Genomic DNA, 24,202 nt, shown 5'->3' on the forward strand with positions numbered 1-24,202 from the left:
TGGTAATTTGACTTTTAATTCAGATGAAATAATGAAGACATATTCTACTAATAAGGTACTAAACTGATTATGCAATCTAACTTGTATATATTGTTATTAGAACTAACCATGAGTTAGTTAACTTGATAATAGTTACAGTATATAAGATATTTGTAAATATATGTTTTGTGTTGATATGTATGCTTGGGCATTCCGTTTTTTTCTTCTTCGTCAGCCCTGAGGATTAAATTATCATCCCAAAATGGGAACAATTCCCATTTATATGTATGAGCTGTTATGTTTTGATTGTATGTAAGAGATTCCAGTACATGATTATATTGTTGGTGGTAGAAAAAATGAAGTGATGGTATTTGTGAAGAAAATGAAGATTTTCGGATTCTTAAGAGAGAGTTAAAATGACTAAAATACCAATCATGCGCAATGCACATGTCTTATTAACGGCATAATTTAACTGACATTAGATATTGGACTAACGCCATGCGTTTTGAAAACCATAGGGACCACCGGTATAATTTTAAAAAGATAAGGACTACCGGTGTAATATTGTTTAAAGCACAGGGACCAATTGTATAATTAACTCTCTTTATAATTAAAGAAAGCAGAGACATTTAGTAAAGTTGGCTACGATTAGTCCTCACTTTGGAAGCAGTTAAAGTAATCAAAGAAGCAAGCGACCTGAAAACAATGAAGAATCAAACCTGTAACTTCTGCTAGATGTTATTCGATGCTATAAACACCCAAATTCTTACATTGACCCATTTCAAAGACAAAACCATAATAGTCCTAATCTGTCATCTCCATAAGCATATAAGTACATAAATTCTTTATAATTAAAGAAAGCAGTAATCTTTAGTAAATTAGTCTTCACTTCGGAAGCATTTAATTCAAGCAAACAAACTGAAAAGTGAAAACAGTGGAGAATCAGAGTCTTTATGTGTGTAAACACTCCAACTGAATAATTATGTTCCTTGTGCTTCTGTAGCTTGTCGTCGGTTGTTTCAATCTGTGAGGACAAAGTGTCGTGTAGCTTCTTCTTCTAAACCTGCAACCAAAACAAATGATAATGATGATGATGATATGCCAAAGGTGATTTATAGTTTAGGTCCTGCAATGGGTCATAACCAGTACGTATATGGTATCGTCGACAGTAATTCAAGAATCCGTTATATTCTGAATGCTCTTGAAGACGCTAAACTCACTCCGGAGGTAAAAAAATCAGACTTTTTGCTCCATCACATTCGTATTAATTAAAGGTTTTCTTGTTTCAGTAGGTTACAATTCTGTCTTTCACTTTACTTTCTTTATCTACGTTTATATTAGTGAATCTGCCTAACTATCATGGTTGCAAACGACCTCATTTCATGCCGTTGTGGCGGTTTGGTGACTAGCCCGTCCCGTCTCCGTCTCAACTGTCTTGACCGTCTTGGTAAAAAGTACAAAAGTACAAATTGGTGATTATCGGTCAAAAGTTGGGTCTGAGTCGGGAAAACTCAGTTAAAAGTCACTAAGTCGGTTATCAGTCAAAATTGTCGTATTTTAGTTTGATTGTTTGTAATAAATTAACGGCGATAACGATTATATGTACAAGTTAGTCAGGGAAAGTTTTTAGCTTTAAAATATGTATATAAATATACTATATATCTATATATTTAAAAGTCAAGCAACGTTTGTGTCGACCCTTCCGGACCGTCTCGACCATGTCTTGTGCCTTTTTCAACCTTGCATTATATGTGTTTATTTAACTAATGCTAATCTTGTGATACAACAAAATGTTATTTATATGCATAATACAGTTTCGAGGATCTGAGATTAATCAACTTATAAATATTAGAAAAGCTACATTGGAAGAAATAACAAGTGTGCATTCAAGATCTTATTATTCTTTCATTGAGAAGGTAATCAATCAATACATGTTTTATATGGGTTTGCTTCTAATATATGCTGCACTTGTTATTAATTAATGGTCTTTTGTTTCTTGTAAATCTTATTTATATATATATAGGCCGTAGAAGATGCTAAGGCTTCAGTAAATGGCTGGTTAGAAATTGAATCGTCTAAACCGCTGCCCACTTATGTCACTGGCACGGTAACACCATTCCTTGTGCACAATTTTGTTGACTTGTATGATTGTTCAATTTAATTATTGAAATCAATCCACACAGACACTTAATGATTCGTTGATTGCTGCTGGAACAGGATTATCGTTGGTTGATGCTGTGGTAAGCCCAACAGTCCGTTCTGATTTTTCAATCCATTTAAATAATCGTTCAACATCAGTTAATGGATAATAAGTTGATCAAAGTCGGTCAAAGTCAAAATTGGACAACAGTTTAACATTATTTAAACTAAAATTGTAGAGTTTTTGAAATAAATGAACGATTTTAGACAATTATACTAAAGTTAATGTTTATGTTCATGGTTATCTTCTATATTTACACATATTATTTTGAGATTTATCATTTAACTATATAAAAAGTACAATCCGATTAAGCCCCGATTATTCCCCGAATTGCCGATTACTCCTTCCAAAGTCCCTACCGACCGATTATTGTCCAAATAGCAAATTCTGCAACCTAAGCCTAACCCGAATTATAAGTACATGCGTTAGCTAGTAGCCTCGTAATAATGAATTATACTTGTGTGAAAATATACAGGTGGCAGCATCAAGAACGAGTGACAACCCTCCCGTAGGTTTTTCGTTGGTGCGACCACCTGGGCATCATGCGGTTCGAGATGGGGCCATGGGAGGTTGCATTTCTAATAACGTATCAATTGCAGCTCGATATGCTCAACGGACCCACGCACTGAAACGTATTTTCATAATTGATTTTGTGCGCATCATGGGAATGGAACTAGTGATGCGTTTTATGATGACCCGGACGTGTTCTATCTATCAACTCACCAAGCTAGCTACAAACGAAGAAAACATCCTATATGATTAGATACATATGATTATGTTCTCAATATTCATATTCATTTCTCTCAATATATTTTATTTATTTATTTAGGACGGATGCTACCCAGTTGATACGGGCAAGTTTGATGATATCGGATGTGGGAATGGGGAAGGTGCAACACTTAATCTCCCATTACCACAACTTTCTGGTGATGTCGCAATGCGAACTGCGTTTGATGAAGTGATTGTACCTTGTGCACAAAGATTTAAGCCCGATATAATTCTCGTATCGGCAGGGTGGGTAATCATTTTCTTTCATCTTACTAACACACACACACACACACACACACTAATATATTTTTCTACCTTGATTATAACTGTTTATGTTTGATCAGATACGATGGACATCATGTTGAGTCGACAAGCGATTTGCAGATGACAACCAGAATATGTTACTCGCTAGCATATGGAATTAAGCAGCTTGCAGAAGATTTGTGTGGTGGTCGATGTGTTTTCTTCTTGGAAGGAGGATCGTATACGGATATTCTAAAGTTTTCAATAGAAGAATCTTTCCGTGCTTTTATTGGGGAACCGAGCATCGCAAAAGAATTTGAGAAAGAGTTTGATATTTATCTCAAGGATGAACCGGCTAGTCAGATTAAACATGCCATTCAGAGAGTCAAAAACTTACATTCTCTTTAACAAATAATAACCGCCCTCTCCTTTTTAACTACTACGTTCTTCTAGCAACTAGGTTTGTCTCGTGGGTTTGGGAAAAGTCGGTTGGATAAATTTTCTTAAAAAGAAATCATTGAGACTAATAAAATAGTAATATGGACATTTAATTTGGGACGGATGAGTAAAAGTTACAAGCTAGAAAGTTGTGTTGGTGTTTATAAGTTACTGTATTAAATTAGTGTATCTGTAGATTAGGGATCATGTATGTTTCATTTAGGTTTTTTGTATCGTAATAAGTTATACCAACTGGTTATAAGAGCATGAGGCCATAATTATTATGTGTTTGTATTGTTTTTGTTTGTATTCTGTCTAGTGATTTCTTGTCTTTCCTCATGTGTGACAAAAAAGTACTCGTTTTCTCATTGACATTCGTATGACCTCCAATTAGGACGTCAATATTATTGTTAGAGAACTCAGAGCGTTAAAACCACAAAAGCTGCCTCGAAATAAATATGAACTAAAGAGGAGACGAGCAAACAAAACAAAAATACAAAATCAAAATAACGACACAACAAACCTCAAACACATAACCCTAAAAAATCAAGGGCAAATTACATAAAAAGGTAACATATTTTTCAAACCTCAAACACCTAACCCTAAAAAATCAAGTGCAAATTACATAAAAAGGTAACATATTTTCATGATTTTCCTATTTTAAGCAATTTATTTCATTCGGATATAAAAAAAAATCTTTGTTCAAATGTTGTCGTTAACTTTCGCTGTTAAATGTCACACCGTGGCATGACACGTCACTTTCTTTTTTTGCACGTGGACCAATTAATACACCTCCATATATTTATCTCCCAAAATTATGTGATCGGAACCCTAATTCCTTGGCGAGAAGCAAATGAATAATCTTTATCGTCATCTTCATCATAATCATCATCATCGATCAGGTATATGTATTATTCGTGTGCTCTGTTAATTACCTAAATTACTAAAAAAATTGGAGCTTGAGAGCTTTAAAGTCTGAAGTTGAGCCATAGCATAGCAGAACTCTTTATTAAAACACAGAAGAATAAAAGCCCTAATCTTTCATTTATCTCCATTAGCATATAAGGAGCACATATGTTCTTTATGATCAAAGAAAGCAGAGATCTTTAGTAAAATTGGCTACGATTAGTCCTCACTTTGGAAGCAGTTAAAGTAAGCAAACAAGCTAGCAACCTGAAAACAATGAAGAATCAAACTATCTTTTGTATTAGAGCTTGTGCTTTCAACTCTGAAGTTGAGGAGCGGAAACCTGTAACTTATTATGTTTAGGGTTATAAAATCTATTCTGCTAGATGTTATTCGATACTATGAATGACCAAATGCTTACATTGACCCAATTCAAACACAAAAGAATAATAGCCCTAAACTATCATCTCCATAAGCATATAAGAAGTACATAAACTCTTAATAATTAAAGAAAGCAGTAATCTTTGGTAAAATTAGTCTTCACTTCGGAATCATTTAATTCAAGCAAGCTGGTAAACTGAAACCAATGAAGAATCAGAGTCTCTTTGCGTGTAAACAGTCAGTGAATATTAGTGTTTCTGCAGCTTTTCGTCGGTTTCTTTATTTGAGGACAAAGTGTGGTGTAGCTTCTTCTTCTAAACCTGCAACCAAAACAAATGATAATGAGGATGATATGCCAAAGGTGATTTATAGTTTAGGTCCAGCAATGGGTCATAATCGGTACGTATATGGTATCGACAGTAATTCCAGAATCCGTTATATTCTGAATGCCCTTGAAGACGCTAAACTCACTCCAGAGGTAAAAAAAATCAGACTTTTTTGCTCCATCACATTCGTTTTAATTAAAGGGTTTTCTTGTTTCAGTAGGTTACAATTCTGTCTTTCACTTTACTTTCTTTATTTATGTTTATATTAGTCAATCTGCATAACTATAGTAGTGTTTATATCTATGTATTTATTCAACTGATCCTAATCTTGTGATAAAACAAAATTTTGTTGAACAGTTTCGAGGATCTAAGATCAAACAACTTACAAAAATTAGAAAAGCTACATTGGAAGAAATAACAAGTGTGCATTCCAGATCATACTATTCTTTCCTTGAGAAGGTAATACATGTTCTATATGGGTTTGCATGTAATATATGCCACACTTGTTATTAATTAACGATCTTTTGTTTCTTGTAAATGTGTTTATATATATATTATATATATAGACCGTAGAAGATGCTAAGGCTTCAGAAGATGGCTTGATAGAAATTGAAAAGTCTAAACCGCTGCCTACTTATGTCACTGGCACGGTAACAACATTCCTTGTGCACCAATTTGTTGACTTGTAGGCAAGGTTGCAAAATTCGCTATTCGGTGATTAATCGGTCGGGACTTTGGAAGGATTAATCGGCAATTCGGGGATTAATCGGAGATTAATCGGATTGTACTGTATACATTTAAATATTAAATTTTAAAAATTATATGCGTAACTATAGGAAAAAAACCATAAATACAAAGATAATTTTTAACATAATTGTCTAAAATTGTTCATTTTTCTTCAAAACTGTAAAATTCTAGTTTAAATTCATGTTAAAATGTTAACAAATTTTTACTTTGACTGAATTTGATTACCAAATTCGATTTTGATCCATCAATTGACGTTGACCGTTTAATTAAACGAATTTTTGGAAATCGGAACGGATTGCTCCTAAAAATGATTAATCGGAGATTAATCGGCGAGTAAACGGGTTTTTTACAACACTGCTTGTAGGAATTGAAATCGGAAATTTGAGTTTACAAATTTATTCTTATATGATTGTTAAATTTAATAATTGAAATCAATCCATGCAGACGCTTAATGATTCGTTGATTGCTGCTGGAACAGGATTATCGTTGGTTGATGCTGTGGTAAGTCCACTGTTGTAATTTGTAAAAAACCCCGATTACTCCTTTTTAATAACAGTCCGTTATGATTTTTCAATTCGTTAAAATAATCCGTCAACATCGGTTAATGGGTCAAAATTGGATTTGTTGATTAAAGTCGGTCAACGTCAAAATTGATCACCATTTTAACATGAATTTTAACATGAATTTAAGACAAATTTGTAGAGTTTTAGACAATTATGCTAAAGTTAATGTTTATGTTCATGGTTTTTTTTTGTATATTTACATATATTATTTTGAGATTCATCATTTAATTGTATAAAAAGTTCAATCCGATTAATTCCTGAATTGCCAATTACTCCTAAAGTCCTACTGATTACTACCCGAATAGCGAATTCTGCAACCTAAACCTAACCCGAATTATAAGTTTGCGTCAGCTACTAGCCACGTACTTAATAATGAATTTTAGTTATGTGAATACGTAGGTGGCAGCATCAAGAATCATTGAGAACCCTCCCGTAGGTTTTGCGTTGATACGACCTCCCGGGCATCATGCGATTCGGGATCGGGCCATGGGAGGTTGCATTTTTAATAATGTATCAATTGCAGCTCGATACGCTCAACGCAAACACGGACTAAAACGTGTTTTCATTATCGACTTTGATGCGCATCATGGGAATGGAACTAGTGATGCATTTTATGATGACCCGGGTGTGTTCTATCTATCAACCCACCAAGTAAGCTACAAACGAAGAAAACACCCTATATGATTAAATACAGTGATTATGTTCTCGGCGGCTCGATTAATTGAGTCGGTAGCAAACGTCGATATATTGGCGACTTGACTGCCGCTTAGAGCCTAAATTGACTTCCAGACAGGATCTAAAACCCATGAAAACTTGAATCTACCATTTTCATGGCGTCTTTTTCCCTACTTATTGGTCGGAGGTCCTCTTAGAAGCAATCTCTTTATCTTGTGAACAGAGAGAGCGAGGAATTTCTCTACTCTTGCGAGTGGTTCACTCCGGGTGGAGAAATGACTTCTCTTTATTCAAGGATAGAGGAAAGATTGTTTACGTCTCACCTCCCCATACCTCGTATGTGCAGGATTGAGTTTTGTTGTTGTTGATTATGTTCTCGATATTCATATTCATATCTCTCAATATATTTGTTAATAATTTAGGACGGATGCTACCCTGTTGATACGGGCAGGTTTGATGATATCGGAAGTGGGAATGGGGAAGGTGCAACACTTAATCTGCCATTACCACAACTTTCTGGTGATGTCGCAATGCGAACTGCATTTGATGAAGTAATTGTACCTTGTGCACAAAGATTTAAGCCCGATATGATTCTTGTATCGGCAGGGTGGGTAATCATTTTTCTTCATCTAACTAAACCACACTATTTATATATTTTTCCCATTTGATTATATTTGTTTATGTTTGATCAGATACGATGGACATCATCTTGAGGGTACAAGCGATTGGCAGATGACAACCAGAATATCTTACCCGCTAGCATATGGAATTAAGCAGCTTGCAGAAGATTTGTGTGGTGGTCATTGCGTTTTCTTCTTGGAAGGAGGATGGCGTACGGATACTCTAAAGGTTTCAATCGAAGAATCTTTCCGTGCTTTTATTGGGGAACCGAGCATCGCAAACAATTTTGAGAAACAGTTTGATTACTGGCTCAAGGATGAACCGTCTAGTCAGATTAAACAAGCCATTCAGAGAGTCAAAAACTTACATTCTCTTTAACAAATAATAATCGCCCTCTTCTTTTTAACTACACTCTTCTAGCAACTAGATTTGTGTCGTGGGTTTGGGAAAAGTCAGTTGGAGTTATAAATATATATATTTTTAAAAGAAATCATTGAGACAAATAAAATAGTAATATAGACATTTAATTTTTGACGGAGTGAGCAAGTTAGAACCTAGAAAGTTGTGTTGGTGTTTGTAAGTTGCTGTATTAAACTGGTGTATCTGTAGATTAGGGATCATGTATGTTTCAGTTAGGTTTTTTGTATCGTAATGAGTTTATAAGGGTCAGTTTGGTTTAGTACTCTGTATAGAAATTGAAAAAAAAAAAAACGCTATATATTTCATGTCAAATATGGCAAGAACATAAGAACATAAGAACATCCAGAAACATATCTTTACTAGCATATGTTCATTAGTCAACCTATAAGTTCATGTTGTGTTTCACGTGTAACATGCGGCTTTTTTTGCCGAATTTGATGGTGTTTCGGGGTCGTGTAGATCTTTTGTCGAATATTATGCATTGATGACGAATTTGGCGGCCAAGACCGTTAGTGGGGATGACACCCCCCGTACATCCGAAGTGACCCCTCCAAAGGCGACTAAAGTGAGAGTTTCGAGAAGATGACGACCGATTCAAGGAGCCGAGATGAAAGTTTGGGGAATTCATCAAAGATGCTTGAGCTCTATTTTTTGACTTGCGGTTGAGTGGGTGTGTTAAAGATGGTAGCTAATCGTTCGCCGTACATTCGATTGGCCACCCTCTTTATTTGGTTGCTTGGTGGTTTAATTTTTTGTATTTCTTGATCTTTACGTTTGGTGCGAGCTAGGTTTGTTAGGTTTTTGTTTGAGCTCGGATCTCTAAGGTTGTATGTTTTATAGGGACTTCAATATTTGTTGAAGTCCTCTGTTTTAATGCAAGTTCTTGTTTTTTCGGTGAAAAAAAATGTGGCTCGTGGTGTGACACATCAATGATAATGATGCGGTAAAAGTTAAGAGAGAGGTTTCTAATTGTTTTAAATGCACATTAATGATAATGATGTTGTTTTAAATGATCATACTAACTTTATTAGGGGCTCCCAACGGTGCCTTCCTCCTCTCTACTCTGCACCACGCCCTTGGCACCACATCACCCATCACTCCGCCCTGCTTCCTCGCCCTATGTTTTGTGTTTCTCAAGCAGATTGCAGGACGGAAATATATGGAAGAAACAGTTTTATTGACTTGTACATTTGCTTTTAATATTTGTACTACAAAATAATGTGCATTTAGTCCTAGGTTAGTCTTGGTGATGAAGTGTTGATTAGTCCTACAGGGAAGAAAGTGCTGTCATGGTTGGGAGCACTTTTATAAGGGTTGTATTTAAACTGCCTATCTAAAATGCACATGTGTACTGCTTTGCAGCTATCAATACATATGTACTTACAAAGGTTATACATGTAAGTGTTATTATTATGTGTGATCACAGCAGTTCACAACAAACGAAGACTGAATCTATATTTAGCGGTGGTCAGCAATTATGGGTTGTAAAAATTTCATAACATCATTGAAACAAACTCAGAATCGGCAAAATTATCATTTTTCAATTTATTGAATTATTTGAATTTATAAGCTCTATCAAACAAACACTGTATACGCCACTATCCTAAACAAAGTTGAAAGTTACATCAAAACAGGGTATCCAAGAACGAGACATTAGTCCTTGTGCTCATATAAACAGTTACTCCGTATAACTTACTACAATACAAACGACGTAAACGACCAAAGTTTTATCTAGTAAATAGAATGCAAATGTTTGGTCCTTTGAATGGCTTCTTTGATCTTATTAATTGGTTCATCGTGCAAGAAGACTTCGTATTTTCTCTCAAACTCATCTGCCATGCTCGGTTCTCCAAGAAAAGCACGAAAAGATTCAGCAACAGAAAAGGACAAAACACCCTCGCTCTGTCCTCCTTCCAAAAAGAACACACATCGCCCACCACACAAATCTTTTGCAAGCTGCTTTATGCTTGACGCTAGTGTATAATACGTTCCGGTTGTCACCTGAAATCTGCCCGTTGGATCTATTGCATGTCCATCATATCTAACAAGCAAAAGAAATTATGTAGAAACCAATTCATGTTAGATAATATATATATATATACATATATATATATATATACATATATATGTGTGTGTCAGAGGAAAATGCTTACCCTGCTGATACAATAATTATATCGGGCTTAAATTTTTGTGCACAAGGTACAATGATCTCGTCAAACACACTTCGCATTGCGATATCACCAGAAGCGTTAGGTAATGGCAAATTAAGTGTTGCCCCTTCACCACGCCCAGACCCAATCTCATCAAACTTGCCGTAATACCCTTCTTTCTAATCAATATATATTTTTATTGAAGCCAACAAACATTAAGATGCTTCAATAACAATCTGGTATAACTTGCATTTGTTTTTTGAGAATAGTAAGTAGATAGATGAAAGGTTGTTACTTACGCAGTGAGTCGAAAGAACAAATATGTCAGGGTCATCATAATACGCACGATTAGTCTGAGACAAGAAATGGACATCAAAATCGATAATCAAAACACATTTTAGTCCATGGACAAGTTGAGCATATCGTGCTGCGATACCAGCATTCTCAAAATAACAACATCCTCTGGATTCATGTAGCATTATATGGTGCCTGGGAGGTGGGACCAAGGCAAATCCAACTGGACACTTGTCATTGATTTTTGAAGCCGCCACCTACAATTTCATCAACACAAAAACCTTCAATTATTTAATTTTATTTACCCAATCATAACTCATAAATAACCAGAACGATCCAATCATAAATACATCGATTTAGGCCATACTTACCACAAAATCAACCAAGGATAGGCCTGATCCTGCAGCAAGCAATGAATCCTCATACGACTGCATCATCATTAATTTCAATAACTCAAAAGGGCGTTATATTTATATTTATATTTGTATACATATATAGATAGATAGATGATAAACCTAGTTATCCATTGAAACACAACCCTCTACTCCAAACATACACAATTAAGTATTTAAGTACGTTTATGCAAATACATACATATAGCTTTTGATTCAAATCATGTGTGTAAAATACACATAAAATTTTTGTACATACATAATACAAGGCATCATTATCATATAAAAAGAATCTAAATGAATTAGTATTGGACAAATCAAAGTTACAATATTCATTGTCCTCTCACCCATCTCACAATATAAAAGTTACATTTGGTCTTGGTTCCACAAACACGTGAATACACACACAATTGCACATACATGATTAAAATGAAACATATGAGCTGTGAAAAGTTACTATCGGTAGAAAAAGTGCAAGGAGTTTTCTTACCGTGGCTATGACATATTCGAATTCTTTCATTGACCAAGAATAATTCAGGGGTTTTGAAGCCTTGACATCCTCCACCGCCTATATATATAACAAATTTATAAGAACGAAAGACGTTAAACAGTTTTGTTTGTGTAATTTATGTTAATTAACAGGGGCCTGCACCTTGGATAATCAGTTTGTTTAATTTAATCATTATGAAATAAACTATTTGATACTAGTATCACTATAGCATAAACGGATGAGGTTTTTCATGTCCAGGTTGCCCAGGGCAGGGGAGTGCGAGACTGAGCATTATGTGATGGTTACTAATATATGGTTATACAATAATGAAAAAATTATTATGTTTGCTGAAACTCCAAAAACTGATCTTATGATATTTGTAGAGTAGATAATTACTTCCAATAAGCAATTTTAGAATTCACAATTTTAAAATATTTAAATGTTATCTCTTACAAATCAACCTCACGGTTATGAATATAGTTTTCCCCAGGTTCGTCTTGTTTCCGTGAAACTTAACATATTTCCTGTCAAGTTATCATAAAAGACAAATGTACCCTTTTCAAGAGCGATTTCAGTCCCTAAATTTAATAATTAATTACGTTATTAGTTGTTTTTAAATGGTGCTTTGTATTTAATTAAGAGAGAGAAGAGTAAATTAGTCTTTAAACATGACTTAACAGCCAATCTTTCAAGCTTAATCGTAGGAAGACGGGCATAGGAAATAGGAAAAAAAAAAAAAAAAAAAAACATAGAACCAGAAGGAGAAGGGGTGTAATTAACGGAGTTAGGAGACATTGAGTGAAAATATAGAAAATCATAAGAACCCAAAATGTAATTTACCCTTGAAGTTTTGTTAGATAAGCTTGGCATATATGAATGAATAACTAATCAATTGTAATTTGACAGGAAAATGTATTACCTCCTTGAGAAGAGCAGGATAATGTGTGCAGTAGTACACACTTTGTATATCTTTCAATGTAGCTTTTCTAGAACTATTAAGTTGAAGGATCTCAGATCCTCGAAACTGCAAGGATATATTAAAGCTAGCCCATTTCAGTAAAAACAATAATAAGTTATATATCATCACAATATCGATCAATGTAGCATACTAAACGTTGTATTCACCTCTGGAGTTAGTTTTGCTTTTTCAAGAGCACTCATAATTGAAGGAACTCTTGCATCACATTTTATGCCCAGATCCTGCATAAAAAAAAAAAAAATAATAATAAAAGAACAAACAAACTTTAATCATTTGTATACAAAACAATTGCTCTCATGTTGTTATAATAGTAGAACATTAGAACAGATTCATTGAGCAGGGGATGTATAAATGTATAAAGTGCGAGTGTACCTTTTTATGATCCATAGTAGGAGTACTTAAACTATAAACTACTTTTGGTATACCCTCACATGTTTTGCTGCCAACTACTAGTTTACAAGAGGCTACCGAATACTTTCTCCTTAAGGACAGACAGAATCGACCAGCTGCAGCAACACAATGAAAATTACAACAAATTATCGATCATATAATTATTCAGTGCGAGTGTTTGCATACAAACGGAGTCTGATTCTTAACCATTCTTAATTTGTTGGTGTTTTCTTTTTGCCGAAAAAACAAAAACTTTATAAATAACAAACAAACATTACACAAAAAACTACCACAAACACGAACCAACCTATTAAGTACACACCTGACCTTATCATTAATTAGCTGAATCCTTCCTTCCCTAAGAGAGAGAGAGAGAGAGAGCAGTCAAAAGCCGGTGCTTAGGTTAAAGGTAAAGCAAGGATTTTGGTGTTTCAATAAGCAAGATATTAGCATAACTTAACAGTAAAATAGCTCATGCTCCCCAAAAGCAACAAACTTGTTTTTTAAGGTCGTCATGAAACAGTTCAAATGAAAAATTACACACCAGCAAAATAAAAAATATGTGAGCATTCACCTGAATAAAGATTACGATAATAATGCCGATAAAAATTATTCATTTTCTTATCGCTAGGCACAGCAGACACGGAGCTAGGTTTCCGATCAGATATTTTAGGATTCCGATCATATGACGGTGTATTTTTTAACGGAATATTGTTTATACTGAGCGGTGTTGTAAAAAAGCCGATTACTCGCAAATTAATGCCCTATTAATCATTTTTAGAGCAATCCGTTACGATTTCCAAAAATCCGTTTAATTAAATGGTCAACGTCAATTGATGATCAAAATTGAATTTGGTAATTAAAGTCAGTTAAAGTAAAAAATGGTTAATATTTTAACATGAATTTAAACTACAATTTTATAGTTTTGAAGCAAAATGAACAATTTTAGACATTTATGTTAAAAATTATCTTTATATTTATGGATTTTTTCTATGGGAGATGATTCGTACACCGTCAAGTTTTAGCCATACACCACTAGTTGTGCTTTAAAGCATTGTACTGTACAACTGTCTAATGCACGTTTAGTGGTGTATGGCCAAAAATGGTGGTGTACGAATCAGCTCCCTTTTTCTATAGTTACACTTACACATATAATTTTTAAAATTTAAAATTTAAATGTATACAGTACAATCCGATTAATCTTCGATTAATCTCCGAATTGCCGATTAATTCTTTTAAAGTCTCATCCGATTAATCCTGGAATAGCGAATTTTGCAACCTTGATACGGAGTATTGAGTTTTTTAAAAGTCAATCTACGGTTTGTCTCTTTGGTTTGTCTATATGCCCGCAAAGCCAAAATACAACATACTCCTAATAAGATTTAGATGAGTTGAGATGAGTAAAACTTGACATTCACCAAATATCAAGCCTCATTTGTGAAAAAAAATTACTTTGTTTGTTGTTTTATTTAAATACTAGTTTAGGGATTAGAGTTTAAAGTAGTTGTGATTTCACAGCCAAATAAGCCAACCCTTGGTTGTGTCATGGGGCCTACATGTTCAAGGATTACTTCTCAAAGACTAGACCGCGTGAACTCGAAAAAGAAGACATAAACTGAGCAGACCAATTTGAGGATTACTGGAACCACACGGCTCACAAAGGAAGCCAAAACCAAAAAACTTCTTCAAAGACCCAATTGACCAGACTAAGTGGCACATGTCTCTTAGTTGACTTTAATGTCAACATGCAAAAACTGTGATACCCAAAGACAATGCAAAGTGCACACCATTGTAAAAGTTGCTAATAAGGTATTAAAGAATATAATAGAAATCATATATAAGAATCTAAAAAAAATGCCAACATCATGAAACAACAATATTAGCTTTCATCCAATGCTCGTATATACTAACATCATCTTATTCTTATAATTAAATTCATCGTATAGTCGTATATATAGTTACGAGCCAAAAGACAATACGCTTCTTGTATAAATTTCACTTTCGTATAATTACACCGGCCCTATGCTGTAGGAGCTTGTTTGGTCCTTTCAGCAGAGACCCGTTTACTCTTCAATATCACCAATAACTTAAGTTCCACTAGACTTTCTTTTTCAGCCTCAAAGTTCTTCAGTTTAATGACGATAAAACGCTTTAACACGATGAAAATGTATATGTATATTGAATCTTGTGTGTTGTCATAATGAGTTCGTTTGGCTCCTAATTAAAGGTTTCTGACACACGAGTAGTTTTTCATCATTGTTACTCTCGATATCCACAACTCGTGCTTCCCATTTTAATCTAGCTGTCATGATTCTGGCCGACTCGATCAGAGGAGCAGTATCACGTAGTATCACCCAACCCTGCATTTAATTTCCATTACCATCAGCAAAACCAAATATCATGTTCTACAAACAAAAATAATAATAATAATAATAAAAAAATAAAAAAAAATAAAAATAATAAAAACCCTAAACTGAGATAAGATACCTCAGGACGAAGTAACCGGTCGATCTCGTAAAAAAGATCCAACGTGCTACAACGAGACTGTTTTACAGTTTCAAGGGTTAAAAGTCCGTCCGCATGCACCATATCGTAACTTCTAGGATAAGTTGGAAACGCTTCGCACCTAACAAAAAACATCCAAGCAAAATAAAAATTAAGCATCACCATATCTTAACCCCTTACTCGACTCGACCCGACCCGCCCATTTTGTCATCTTTAATTCCAAGTTAAATAATATATTAGGACATACCAGTCATGTAGTACTCCAACGAATCCTCTGTCTAGGATAAGGGGAAGATGGTTGACACCATTAGTGGGGACCACATTCATGACCCATACAGATTTTCCGGCATCCAATAACGCGGAATTAAAACCGCCAAAATGGGCGTTCATGTCTAACACATTTCTGACCATATTATAAGGTGGAATCGGGTCTTCTTCACCAGGTCTTTTTGGATGATCCGAAAATATTAATGGGGACAGTAGAGACCAGTAATCTCTAACTGCTGATTTCCAGTTAACGTTATCTTCACTGAAATCATCTTGAAGTACACCTAATTAATCATTAAAAAAAAAATTGAATAATTATTTTTTGTTACTGGTGCCCAATTAAGTTTAGATGTAAATAATAGAAGCTTACCGTGAACGGCAAGTTCTTTGGAATTCAATGTAGCTCGAGATGGCCAGGTTGGCCTTTCTTCAATAGGAATCCATCTTCGGCTTCGGGTCCCACCTATGCAGGCCTCGAGTGGATGGTAATATGGAGATTCGATATCACGACCCTCTTTGCAGATTAAAGGACCCGACCCATGTTTTCTATCAGTTACAGTAGTTCAAGGACAACAATAAGATCACTCACAATTCATAATGTCAGATCAAGTTACAGATATAGCAAAATCATCAGGTTGGGTAACGGGTCAAATTTAGAATCACAAGCCTTATTAAAATTATAGTAAATAGTAATAGTACTAGTAGTAGGGAGTAATATGAATCTCTAAGACGACTTTCAACCCCTTTGACCCAGTCCATTTATTCTTGACTATTAGATATTAGATTCGACCCATTTAAAATTATATTTGAAATCAAAGTATTCAGAAATAGATGAACAAAATATTGAAAATGACAGCTAACAAGTTATGCAAATAGTACACATGACTCAAATGGACATGTCTAATATGCAATAATTGATAGTACACTTGAAGAAGATAAGAATAATAAAATAAGGAAAAAAGATAAAAAGCAAAATGGTGTTGAAAGTTAAGTAACTGTACCTGGAAGCATAACAACTTTTCTTGCTAGGTTTTTTCCAAACAACTGTTTTATCTTGTTGTGATAACAAATCCCAACATAAATCTCTAGCAATATTACGCACAAAATCCCACCGTTTTAAATTTTCCTTAACACGAACAGAAGTTGGTGTGTTAGCAAACGGCGACGTCCAAACAAAATATCCGCCAGGTCTCAAAACTCGGTCAACCTCTATCAAATATACACCATCTGTAACAAATCACAAAAAAAAAAAAAAAAAAAAAAACCATCAATCTTAAATGCAAGTTCAATTTTCACGAATCCAACAAATAAATGAAATTAAGACAAAAAAAAACGTACCCTTTTTATCCCATTCAATACCGTCCCACGCACTGTGTATCATATCGAACGAAAGCGACGGGAACGGTAATTTTTTTGAAACAAACGAACCAACCATTGCCGGTAAACCACGTTCAAGAGCTATTTCAACTTGACTACCCGAAGCCTCGTAGTTGGCAATACACATCGTTAAAACTTGTTTAGGAAATAAATGTGCTCCTAAACTACCATAACCACAACCTATATCTAATACCGTTCTAACCTGGAAAAAATAAAAATACATAAATAAATCATTATTATCAGTTTCACCACAATAGCATACATAATTATATGAGTCACTTTTGCAGAACTCGGAATTACTCAACGAGTACTCGGGAATACTCGAAAAATCGGTCAAAACTGGTGATTATTTAGAAAATTGGTCAAGTCAAACTTGGTCAAAGTCAAACTTTGTCAACATCCGAGTCCTCCCAATAACATTGATGAGAGTAACTGATACATACTCCAGCTTGTACAAGATAAGATTCGTTTCTTAAACCAATCATTTCTGCAATCTGATGAGAATAATCTTCGATATTATCATCTACCATGGAAGATGCGAAACTAAACGAGATCTGATCTTCATCTAACATCATCATCCTACAATCACATCAATTAATATCAGGGTCCCATAATTTCAATATCAATAAATAAAGGGTGACAATTGACAAATAACCAACCTTTTTGTTAAGCTTCCAGATGAAAGGACCTCTTGTGCAGTTATTTTAACATTATCAATCCATATTACATCTCTGCCAGTAGGCCACCTATGAGGAATTTTGTACTTGGGTGGAGCTAGAATTAAACAATTCTGTTTCGACATGGGCCCACATCGACGGTCAAACTCTTTTCCATTGGTCAAACCCAACTCAAGATTTTCAGTAATATTGTAACACGGTACATAATTTTCAGACTCTATTGAACAAAACTCGGATTCTTTGAACCTAGTGGGACCCAGTGACAGCTCACCAATATCCCATAAGTCTGCAACTAGCTGTTCCTGCAGTCGTCTGTACCCACGAACCACGTGACCTTTAGAACCATTTGTGAGCGATATTGTCCATAAAAACGACATGGTTAAACCAAGGATTACAACCATAACTAAACTGAACTTAAGAAAAAGTAAAGTTAGTATATGGCGGTTTCTTAAAGATGTGGGGGTAAATGGATCCGAAACAACAAATCCGTTTTCGATTGCATCTTGTTTGGATGATGAGTTTTCGAATACAAGTTGGAATGGATTCCTTAAAGATATTGATATTTGATCAGATGATGTTTTCGAATTTTTATCGAAATCTTCTTTATCTGTTTTAATCTTCATTTGTGAATCTTCTAAATAATCTTGAATGTTTCCTGAAAGCCTTCCACCACCCGCAACACCTCGATGAAGCGGCCGGGACATTCTCCTTCATTTAAACCAACCAAATTTACATTATAATCATCAAAAAAGTAGCTTATTATTCGAAAAGATAATATTAACAGAACATATTCATTTAATGCTCAAAACAAGATCTCTTCAATTCTTCATACAACAATTCCACTAGATCCAATAACACATGATCATTTCATAAATTTTTTAAATTATGCACTAAGATCCTACACGACAACCATAACTACTTCACTTATGAAAGATTAAAGCAAGCTGATAAATTTATTGGCAGAATCAAAGGAAGAACAAAAAAAAAAAAACTGTTTACCTCAATTAGATACAATGAATCCAATCAAAATCACTAGCCCCAGCAATTCAGCAATAACAACCCATCAATTCATAGTTCATAGACCAATCTTCTCAATTTATTATTTCACTAATAAAACAGACACACACTAATAAGTATTACTGTAGTAATTTGGTAAAATTAAGAAATTAAAAAACAGGGAGTGGATTTAATCTCGCAAATGGATCCAATCGCAAGTGTATTCACTACTTATTACTAGTCACTGGGACACTCTCTGTACTATGATGACAGATAGAGACTATGAGAGACAATATTTAAATATTTTATTGGTATATATTATATTATAATAAGGAGTATATTTTTTGGGAGGTGATTCTCACACACTACATTTTAGTACATGTACACCTAATTACCTAATCTACCCTTAATTATACTTATAATAATAATATAAGTTCAAATTTCTAGGGGCATAACTGTCAGCTTATGAGACAAAAGTGTATAGAGATCAAAAAGTGGTCGTGCCGTATCGGCGTGTTCTAAGAACGATCAATCGCGATCTGCTCTTACCACGTAGGATCGGCGGCAGGTGGATTAACTAACGAAGGAAAAATGGAACCAGATACATTCTTAAAGGAATGCGCTTTGGGTTACACAATATAAAAAAAAATAGAAATATGAAGGAACGAAGTTGTGTGCTATCTGGAGTAGGTCTTTGCCGAGAAGTCAGATCTTATTTACGGGATATAAAGTGTGTAAGAATCATCCCCATATTTTTTATTTACATACAAATATAAAAAATAGAGTGATGAAAAATGTAGACTGAATGTGTAATAGATCAATGTCAACTTAAACAGGCAAAGCTCGTAATTAATTATATCAACACAAAGTCAATAAAAACAAGAAGATTCACATCAATTTAGTTAAATTTTTATAATTAGATTAATACTGTAATTAACAATACTAAGAACTTAATAATTATAATTATATATATTATATATTATATTATATACTCCGTATTATATAAACACTCTCACACAGATAGGAGAATTACCTCGAACCACCAACACCGTCAAAGTGTAGATCTGCAGCCGGTATTGCCGCTAAATATATACATATCTTTATATATAAAAAAAATAAAATGTATATGTAGAAAGTCAGACTAAAGCATAAATTTTGGATATTTACAGTGGAATGGTATATGAAGTGAAAGAGATGCTTTAAAACCCTAGAAATTCAGTAAATGCCAAATTGTAAGGTGAATTTTGGTACTTTGTTTTAAAGAAAGCAACAACAACAACAACAAAGCCCAATCCCGCGCCTGCGAGGTATGGGGGAGGTAAGGTGTAGACAATCCTTCCTCTACCCTAAACTAGAAGAGAAGTCGTTTCTGTTACCACGAGTCGAGAGAATTCTCCACCCACGGTAAAGGAAATTCATCCGCCTCTCTACTTCAGGGTAGAGAGATTGCTTCCGTGAGGACCTCCGGCTAAAAAAGACTTTTTTTTTTTTTTAAATTTAAAACTAGAAAATAGAAATTAAAAAATAAATTAAAACATACAAAGATAAATAAAAAATAATAATAATAACAATTTAAAACCCTTTACTCCGTATTTCTTTCAGGTTTTATTTACGCTTTTTACTCCGTACTATTTATATATCCCCCACACTCCCACACACGCAAGTAATACTATACTCCGTACGTTTTTTACAATTTTATAAAATGTTATAACAATAACAATTCTAGTCCCTCAATTTTTTAATTAGTTTTCGAGTTCTTTTAATTACATAATTTGACAATCCGCGTTCCTCCGTTTAACTGCCGTCTAAATTGACCGTTAAGGGCCGTCACAAGATTAACACGCGATGGGCATTTTCGTCTTATTATTTTATTTCGGCCTTTTTTTGCTCTGTTGGTCTCTCATTTTAAATTGTTTAGCTACGATGATCCCTTAACTCATTAAAAGCGAAGGACTACTGACGCAAAAAATATTTTAATTTATTTATTTTTTAATCTATAAATTTATAATATAATCATACTTATATTTACTTTAAAAATTCTTATAATATAATTATATTTACTTTTCTTTAATTTAGTATACTCCGTAAATTTTAATTTTATTTATCTACTTTATAAATATAAATTTAAAAACAAGATGAAATAAAAATTAGAACGGCCCATTACTGATTGGGGTTCGTAAAACTTGAAACTTTGTGCAAAAAGAGTGGTATTTTGCGGATATGATATTTTGGGTTGATCTCAAGCTTTCGTGATTTTATTTATAATTTGATTACATCGTTCAAGGTTGATAATTATTAATTGAGTTTGTTTTTTGATTTGATTTACACATGAGGTTTAAATGATAAAGATGACTAGACGAGTATGAATAAAAGATGATGAGGTTTATTAAAAGGAATACCAATCATCAACTGTGGTGGTGGTGGTGCTAGTGGCACATCAACGGCGGCGGTGGTTCAACAGCCACAACCACTCATCGGAGTTCAACAACGGTTTCAAATCGAGGTAAACTTTCATTTTTTTGATTCCGTTTTGTTCTTTCAGATCGAAGCTTTGTTCCAGGTTTTGTTTAGAGATGAGGATGAACATTTGGTTATGTTTTTGGTCTTGTTTACGATGAATACCCATGATGAAGATGATGATGATGATGATGATGATGATGAACGTAGAGATGATGATGAACAAATACGTTTCTGATCTGATTTCTTGGATCTGATCATCGAAATGAACAAATGGGTTTCTGATCCAATTTCTTGGTTATGATTAATTTTTTGTTTTCTGTTTCAAAAAATGTACCTTTGTTTTAGCACTTATTTAAAATTTAAATTGATGCAATTACTTAGATTTGATAATCTGAAGTGATGGATATTTGGATGTTGAATATAATTATGTGAATGATATATGGATTCATGAATAATTAATTGGAAAGGAATGAGATGAAGTGTATAAAAGAAACATATATAAAGTCGAATTAAAAATTTGAGGGACTCGGATTGCAATTTTGTGTATAAACGAAGGATCAACGGAGCAAAAAAGTCGAAGAAAAGAGTAAAAAAGACGATTTTACCATCACATGCATGACACATGTCAAGGGTTAACGGCCAATTTAGAATGCATGTAGACGGATGGACTAGGATTGCCAAATTATGCAATTAAAAGGATTCAAAATACCAATTAAAAATTTGAGGGACTCCAATTACAATTTCATGTATAACTTAAGAATCAACGAAGTAAAAAAGTCCTAAAAATGAGCATAGCTTATTCTTTTGCTAAGCTATAATGCGAGTGACAACAAAAATATTCAAACTAAAAATAAAAAGGTAAGATATCAACAAAATTTTTTTTAAATAAATATAAGAGTCATCTAAACAGAGTCATTTTTGCATCCGAATATAAATAGATATCCAGTTGTCTACTTTAAATCAAAGCAAATTAATTCTCCGTAGAGGACAAGGTCACGCGATATCTTAGTATTCTTTTAACTAATTTTTTCTTCTCGCAATCAACGTTACATAGGCATCAATTTCTTTCAATAACCTTTCACTAGACACTATGGGCGGATCTCGCTACAAACTCCCGTGAGATTTCGAGTACTTTTTGAATTTTAGTAAAAAATACTTTTTGAATTGTATAAGACACTACTAAATTTAATTACAGTACTCCGTATATTTTTCAAATTTATATTTTTTTATTGTATAGAACATCACTAAATTAAACTACTCGAGACTATATATATATATATATATATATATATATATATATATATATATATATATATATATATATATATATATATATATATATATTATTTATAGTTTTTTGAAGGTAAACTATCACTAGAAGATTATTCAAATATATAAATAAAAAAATTTAAGACCTTATTGAATTATAATCCTGAAATCCTCACGGCTAAACACTCTTTATCCTTTAAATAATAACCTACCAAGTATAAAATGTTTTTTTTTTTTTTTTTGATAGACAACAATTATATTAATAAAACGCAAAGTGTTACAATGTATTACATTCGATGTCCTCTCAAATACAAGCATAATTCTCACAAGTTAACTAACAAGACGTTACGCTAACAAGAACTAAACTAGGAAAATATGGGGGTTGTGAACCCAATTATGCCAATCGATCTTTTTTTCTCGACATCTCTTCGCGACCCAATCAAATGATTTAACTTGTATCTCACATAGCGCAATCGGAACGGTCCAAACTTTATTATTGAAGATTTTTTTATTACGATTATGCCATATAAGATACCCGGTAGTCCAAGTAATCGCTTGCCATAATTTAGAACCAAACTCCGTCATCGCAATATTTGACGAACCTTGAAATAATTCATTGATACTAATCGAAGATAACAAGTTTACCCCCCACCAATCGAAAACCTTTTCCCAAATCTCGAACACATGTTTGCAAAAAACTAACGCGTGATCCACCGATTCGAGGTCATCATCGCAAAGTTGACAACGTACATTATTCAAATCAATACCACGTTTATCTAACTCAACTAAGGCCGGTAATCTCTTCTTTCTCGCCCTCCAAATGAACACTTACACTTTTTTTTGGAACAAAATTGTTACGGAAAGTTTCAACATAATTAGTACATGGGAGTGATACCTTCGAGTCGATAAGTTTAGAGAGCTTATTCGTAGAAAAGAGACCATTGCCCGACAGCTCCCATTTCCATGAATCTGATTTCGAGCACGGTAGCAATCAACGCAATAATCTGCTGCAACTCGGTGAGGGTTCGACCCGTCGGCTCGCGTATCCAATCGCATGCACTAACTGTGGTATTCCCGTCCCAAAGTACTCTTTATTTGACTCGCGCTGCACGCTTCCTCTCCAACCGAAACACTCTGTTGTAGGTCTGCTCAAAAGGAATAGAAGTAGCCCATGCATCGCTCCAAAATGACGTGTTGCCTCCATCTCCAATAGTTTTAGTAAACAACTTGGAGAAAGAGACCCCCGAATCATCAATGTGACCACCTGTTAGGATGATATTTGACCAAGTAGAATTATAAGTGAAAAACTTTTTGTTATTATAAAACTCGAAAACACCCGAAGACCCATAAATGCTCGAAATAACTTTGACCCACAAAGCGTTGGGCTAGGTTTTAAACCTCCACCACCACTTGCCGATCAAAGCTAGATTTTTGCTTTTAAGGGAACCCAAATTTAACCCTCCCGACCCGTATGGTAAGAGAACGTCATTCCATTTAACCCATGCAATTTTAGAGTCACACCCCGTCCCGCCCTAAAAAAAAGACACTACTACATTTCTCATCAATTAGAGCCCTTTATTTAGACGTGTTTACAAATTAACACGTCTATATGTAGAAAGTAACACGTCTAATTAGAAAAAAAGCGGAACACCTCTAATTAACGTATTAGTTAGACGTGTCAACACGTCT

General features: G+C 34.1%; 3 protein-coding genes and 1 pseudogene across 8 annotated transcripts; 2 read left to right on the plus strand and 2 right to left on the minus strand.

Annotated features, from left to right (window-relative positions):
- The first annotated feature begins 822 nt into the window (after positions 1 to 822).
- LOC139866262 (histone deacetylase 14, chloroplastic-like) lies at positions 823 to 3,823 on the plus strand (annotated as a pseudogene).
- A 606-nt stretch (positions 3,824 to 4,429) lies between these two features.
- LOC139866261 (histone deacetylase 14, chloroplastic-like) lies at positions 4,430 to 8,507 on the plus strand. Of its 3 annotated transcripts, XM_071854448.1 has the most exons (8): positions 4,430 to 4,530; positions 5,179 to 5,393; positions 5,599 to 5,700; positions 5,808 to 5,891; positions 6,433 to 6,489; positions 6,951 to 7,202; positions 7,649 to 7,833; positions 7,919 to 8,507. In XM_071854448.1, the coding sequence occupies exons 1-8, from the start codon at positions 4,482 to 4,484 to the stop codon at positions 8,223 to 8,225; spliced, it is 1,251 nt and encodes a 416-aa protein (XP_071710549.1). In that variant the 5' UTR covers positions 4,430 to 4,481; the 3' UTR covers positions 8,226 to 8,507. The 3 variants fall into 3 exon arrangements, with proteins under 3 accessions (XP_071710549.1, XP_071710548.1, XP_071710550.1); XM_071854447.1 differs by lacking the exon at positions 4,430 to 4,530 and having other exon boundaries at positions 4,574 to 5,393; XM_071854449.1 differs by lacking the exons at positions 4,430 to 4,530; positions 6,951 to 7,202 and having other exon boundaries at positions 4,575 to 5,393.
- A 1,281-nt stretch (positions 8,508 to 9,788) lies between these two features.
- LOC139866924 (histone deacetylase 14, chloroplastic-like) lies at positions 9,789 to 13,640 on the minus strand. 4 transcript variants are annotated; one of them, XM_071855220.1, is made up of 10 exons: positions 13,537 to 13,640; positions 13,285 to 13,320; positions 12,945 to 13,078; positions 12,719 to 12,793; positions 12,513 to 12,617; positions 11,594 to 11,671; positions 11,083 to 11,139; positions 10,717 to 10,968; positions 10,421 to 10,596; positions 9,789 to 10,308 (listed from the first exon to the last, which is right to left on the minus strand). In XM_071855220.1, exons 2-10 carry the CDS (start codon positions 13,295 to 13,297, stop codon positions 9,999 to 10,001), a joined length of 1,200 nt encoding a protein of 399 aa, XP_071711321.1. In that variant the 5' UTR covers positions 13,298 to 13,320; positions 13,537 to 13,640; the 3' UTR covers positions 9,789 to 9,998. The 4 variants fall into 4 exon arrangements, with proteins under 4 accessions (XP_071711321.1, XP_071711324.1, XP_071711322.1 ...); XM_071855223.1 differs by having other exon boundaries at positions 13,290 to 13,320; positions 13,537 to 13,634; XM_071855221.1 differs by lacking the exon at positions 13,537 to 13,640 and having other exon boundaries at positions 13,285 to 13,430.
- A 1,183-nt stretch (positions 13,641 to 14,823) lies between these two features.
- Positions 14,824 to 18,492, minus strand: LOC139865798 (probable pectin methyltransferase QUA2). The gene is made up of 8 exons (XM_071853898.1): positions 17,771 to 18,492; positions 17,555 to 17,690; positions 17,073 to 17,313; positions 16,736 to 16,961; positions 16,105 to 16,280; positions 15,715 to 16,018; positions 15,450 to 15,588; positions 14,824 to 15,322 (listed from the first exon to the last, which is right to left on the minus strand). The coding sequence occupies exons 1-8, from the start codon at positions 18,490 to 18,492 to the stop codon at positions 15,158 to 15,160; spliced, it is 2,109 nt and encodes a 702-aa protein (XP_071709999.1). The 3' UTR covers positions 14,824 to 15,157.
- Positions 18,493 to 24,202: the final 5,710 nt, after the last annotated feature.

This window comes from Rutidosis leptorrhynchoides, chromosome 9 (assembly GCF_046630445.1).
Source record: "Rutidosis leptorrhynchoides isolate AG116_Rl617_1_P2 chromosome 9, CSIRO_AGI_Rlap_v1, whole genome shotgun sequence".
In the NCBI taxonomy this organism is placed as follows: Eukaryota; Viridiplantae; Streptophyta; class Magnoliopsida; order Asterales; family Asteraceae; genus Rutidosis; species Rutidosis leptorrhynchoides.

Bases quoted from the DNA above. Each gene is read 5' to 3' on its own strand.
- LOC139866261 (XM_071854447.1), top strand. From the start codon at position 5,121: ATGAAGAATCAGAGTCTCTTTGCGTGTAAACAGTCAGTGAATATTAGT. The intron at 5,394-5,598 runs GTAAAAAAAATC...TTTGTTGAACAG, and splicing joins ACGCTAAACTCACTCCAGAG to TTTCGAGGATCTAAGATCAA. The intron at 7,203-7,648 runs GTAAGCTACAAA...TTAATAATTTAG, and splicing joins TCTATCTATCAACCCACCAA to GACGGATGCTACCCTGTTGA.
- LOC139866924 (XM_071855220.1), bottom strand. The intron at 12,794-12,944 runs GTACACTCGCAC...TTTTTTATGCAG, and splicing joins CTACTATGGATCATAAAAAG to GATCTGGGCATAAAATGTGA. The intron at 12,618-12,718 runs GTGAATACAACG...ATATCCTTGCAG, and splicing joins AAGCAAAACTAACTCCAGAG to TTTCGAGGATCTGAGATCCT.
- LOC139865798 (XM_071853898.1), bottom strand. From the start codon at position 18,492: ATGTCCCGGCCGCTTCATCGAGGTGTTGCGGGTGGTGGAAGGCTTTCA. The intron at 17,691-17,770 runs GTTGGTTATTTG...ATGTGATTGTAG, and splicing joins TCTGGAAGCTTAACAAAAAG to GATGATGATGTTAGATGAAG. The intron at 15,589-15,714 runs GTATGTCCTAAT...GTTTTTTGTTAG, and splicing joins GTTGGAGTACTACATGACTG to GTGCGAAGCGTTTCCAACTT.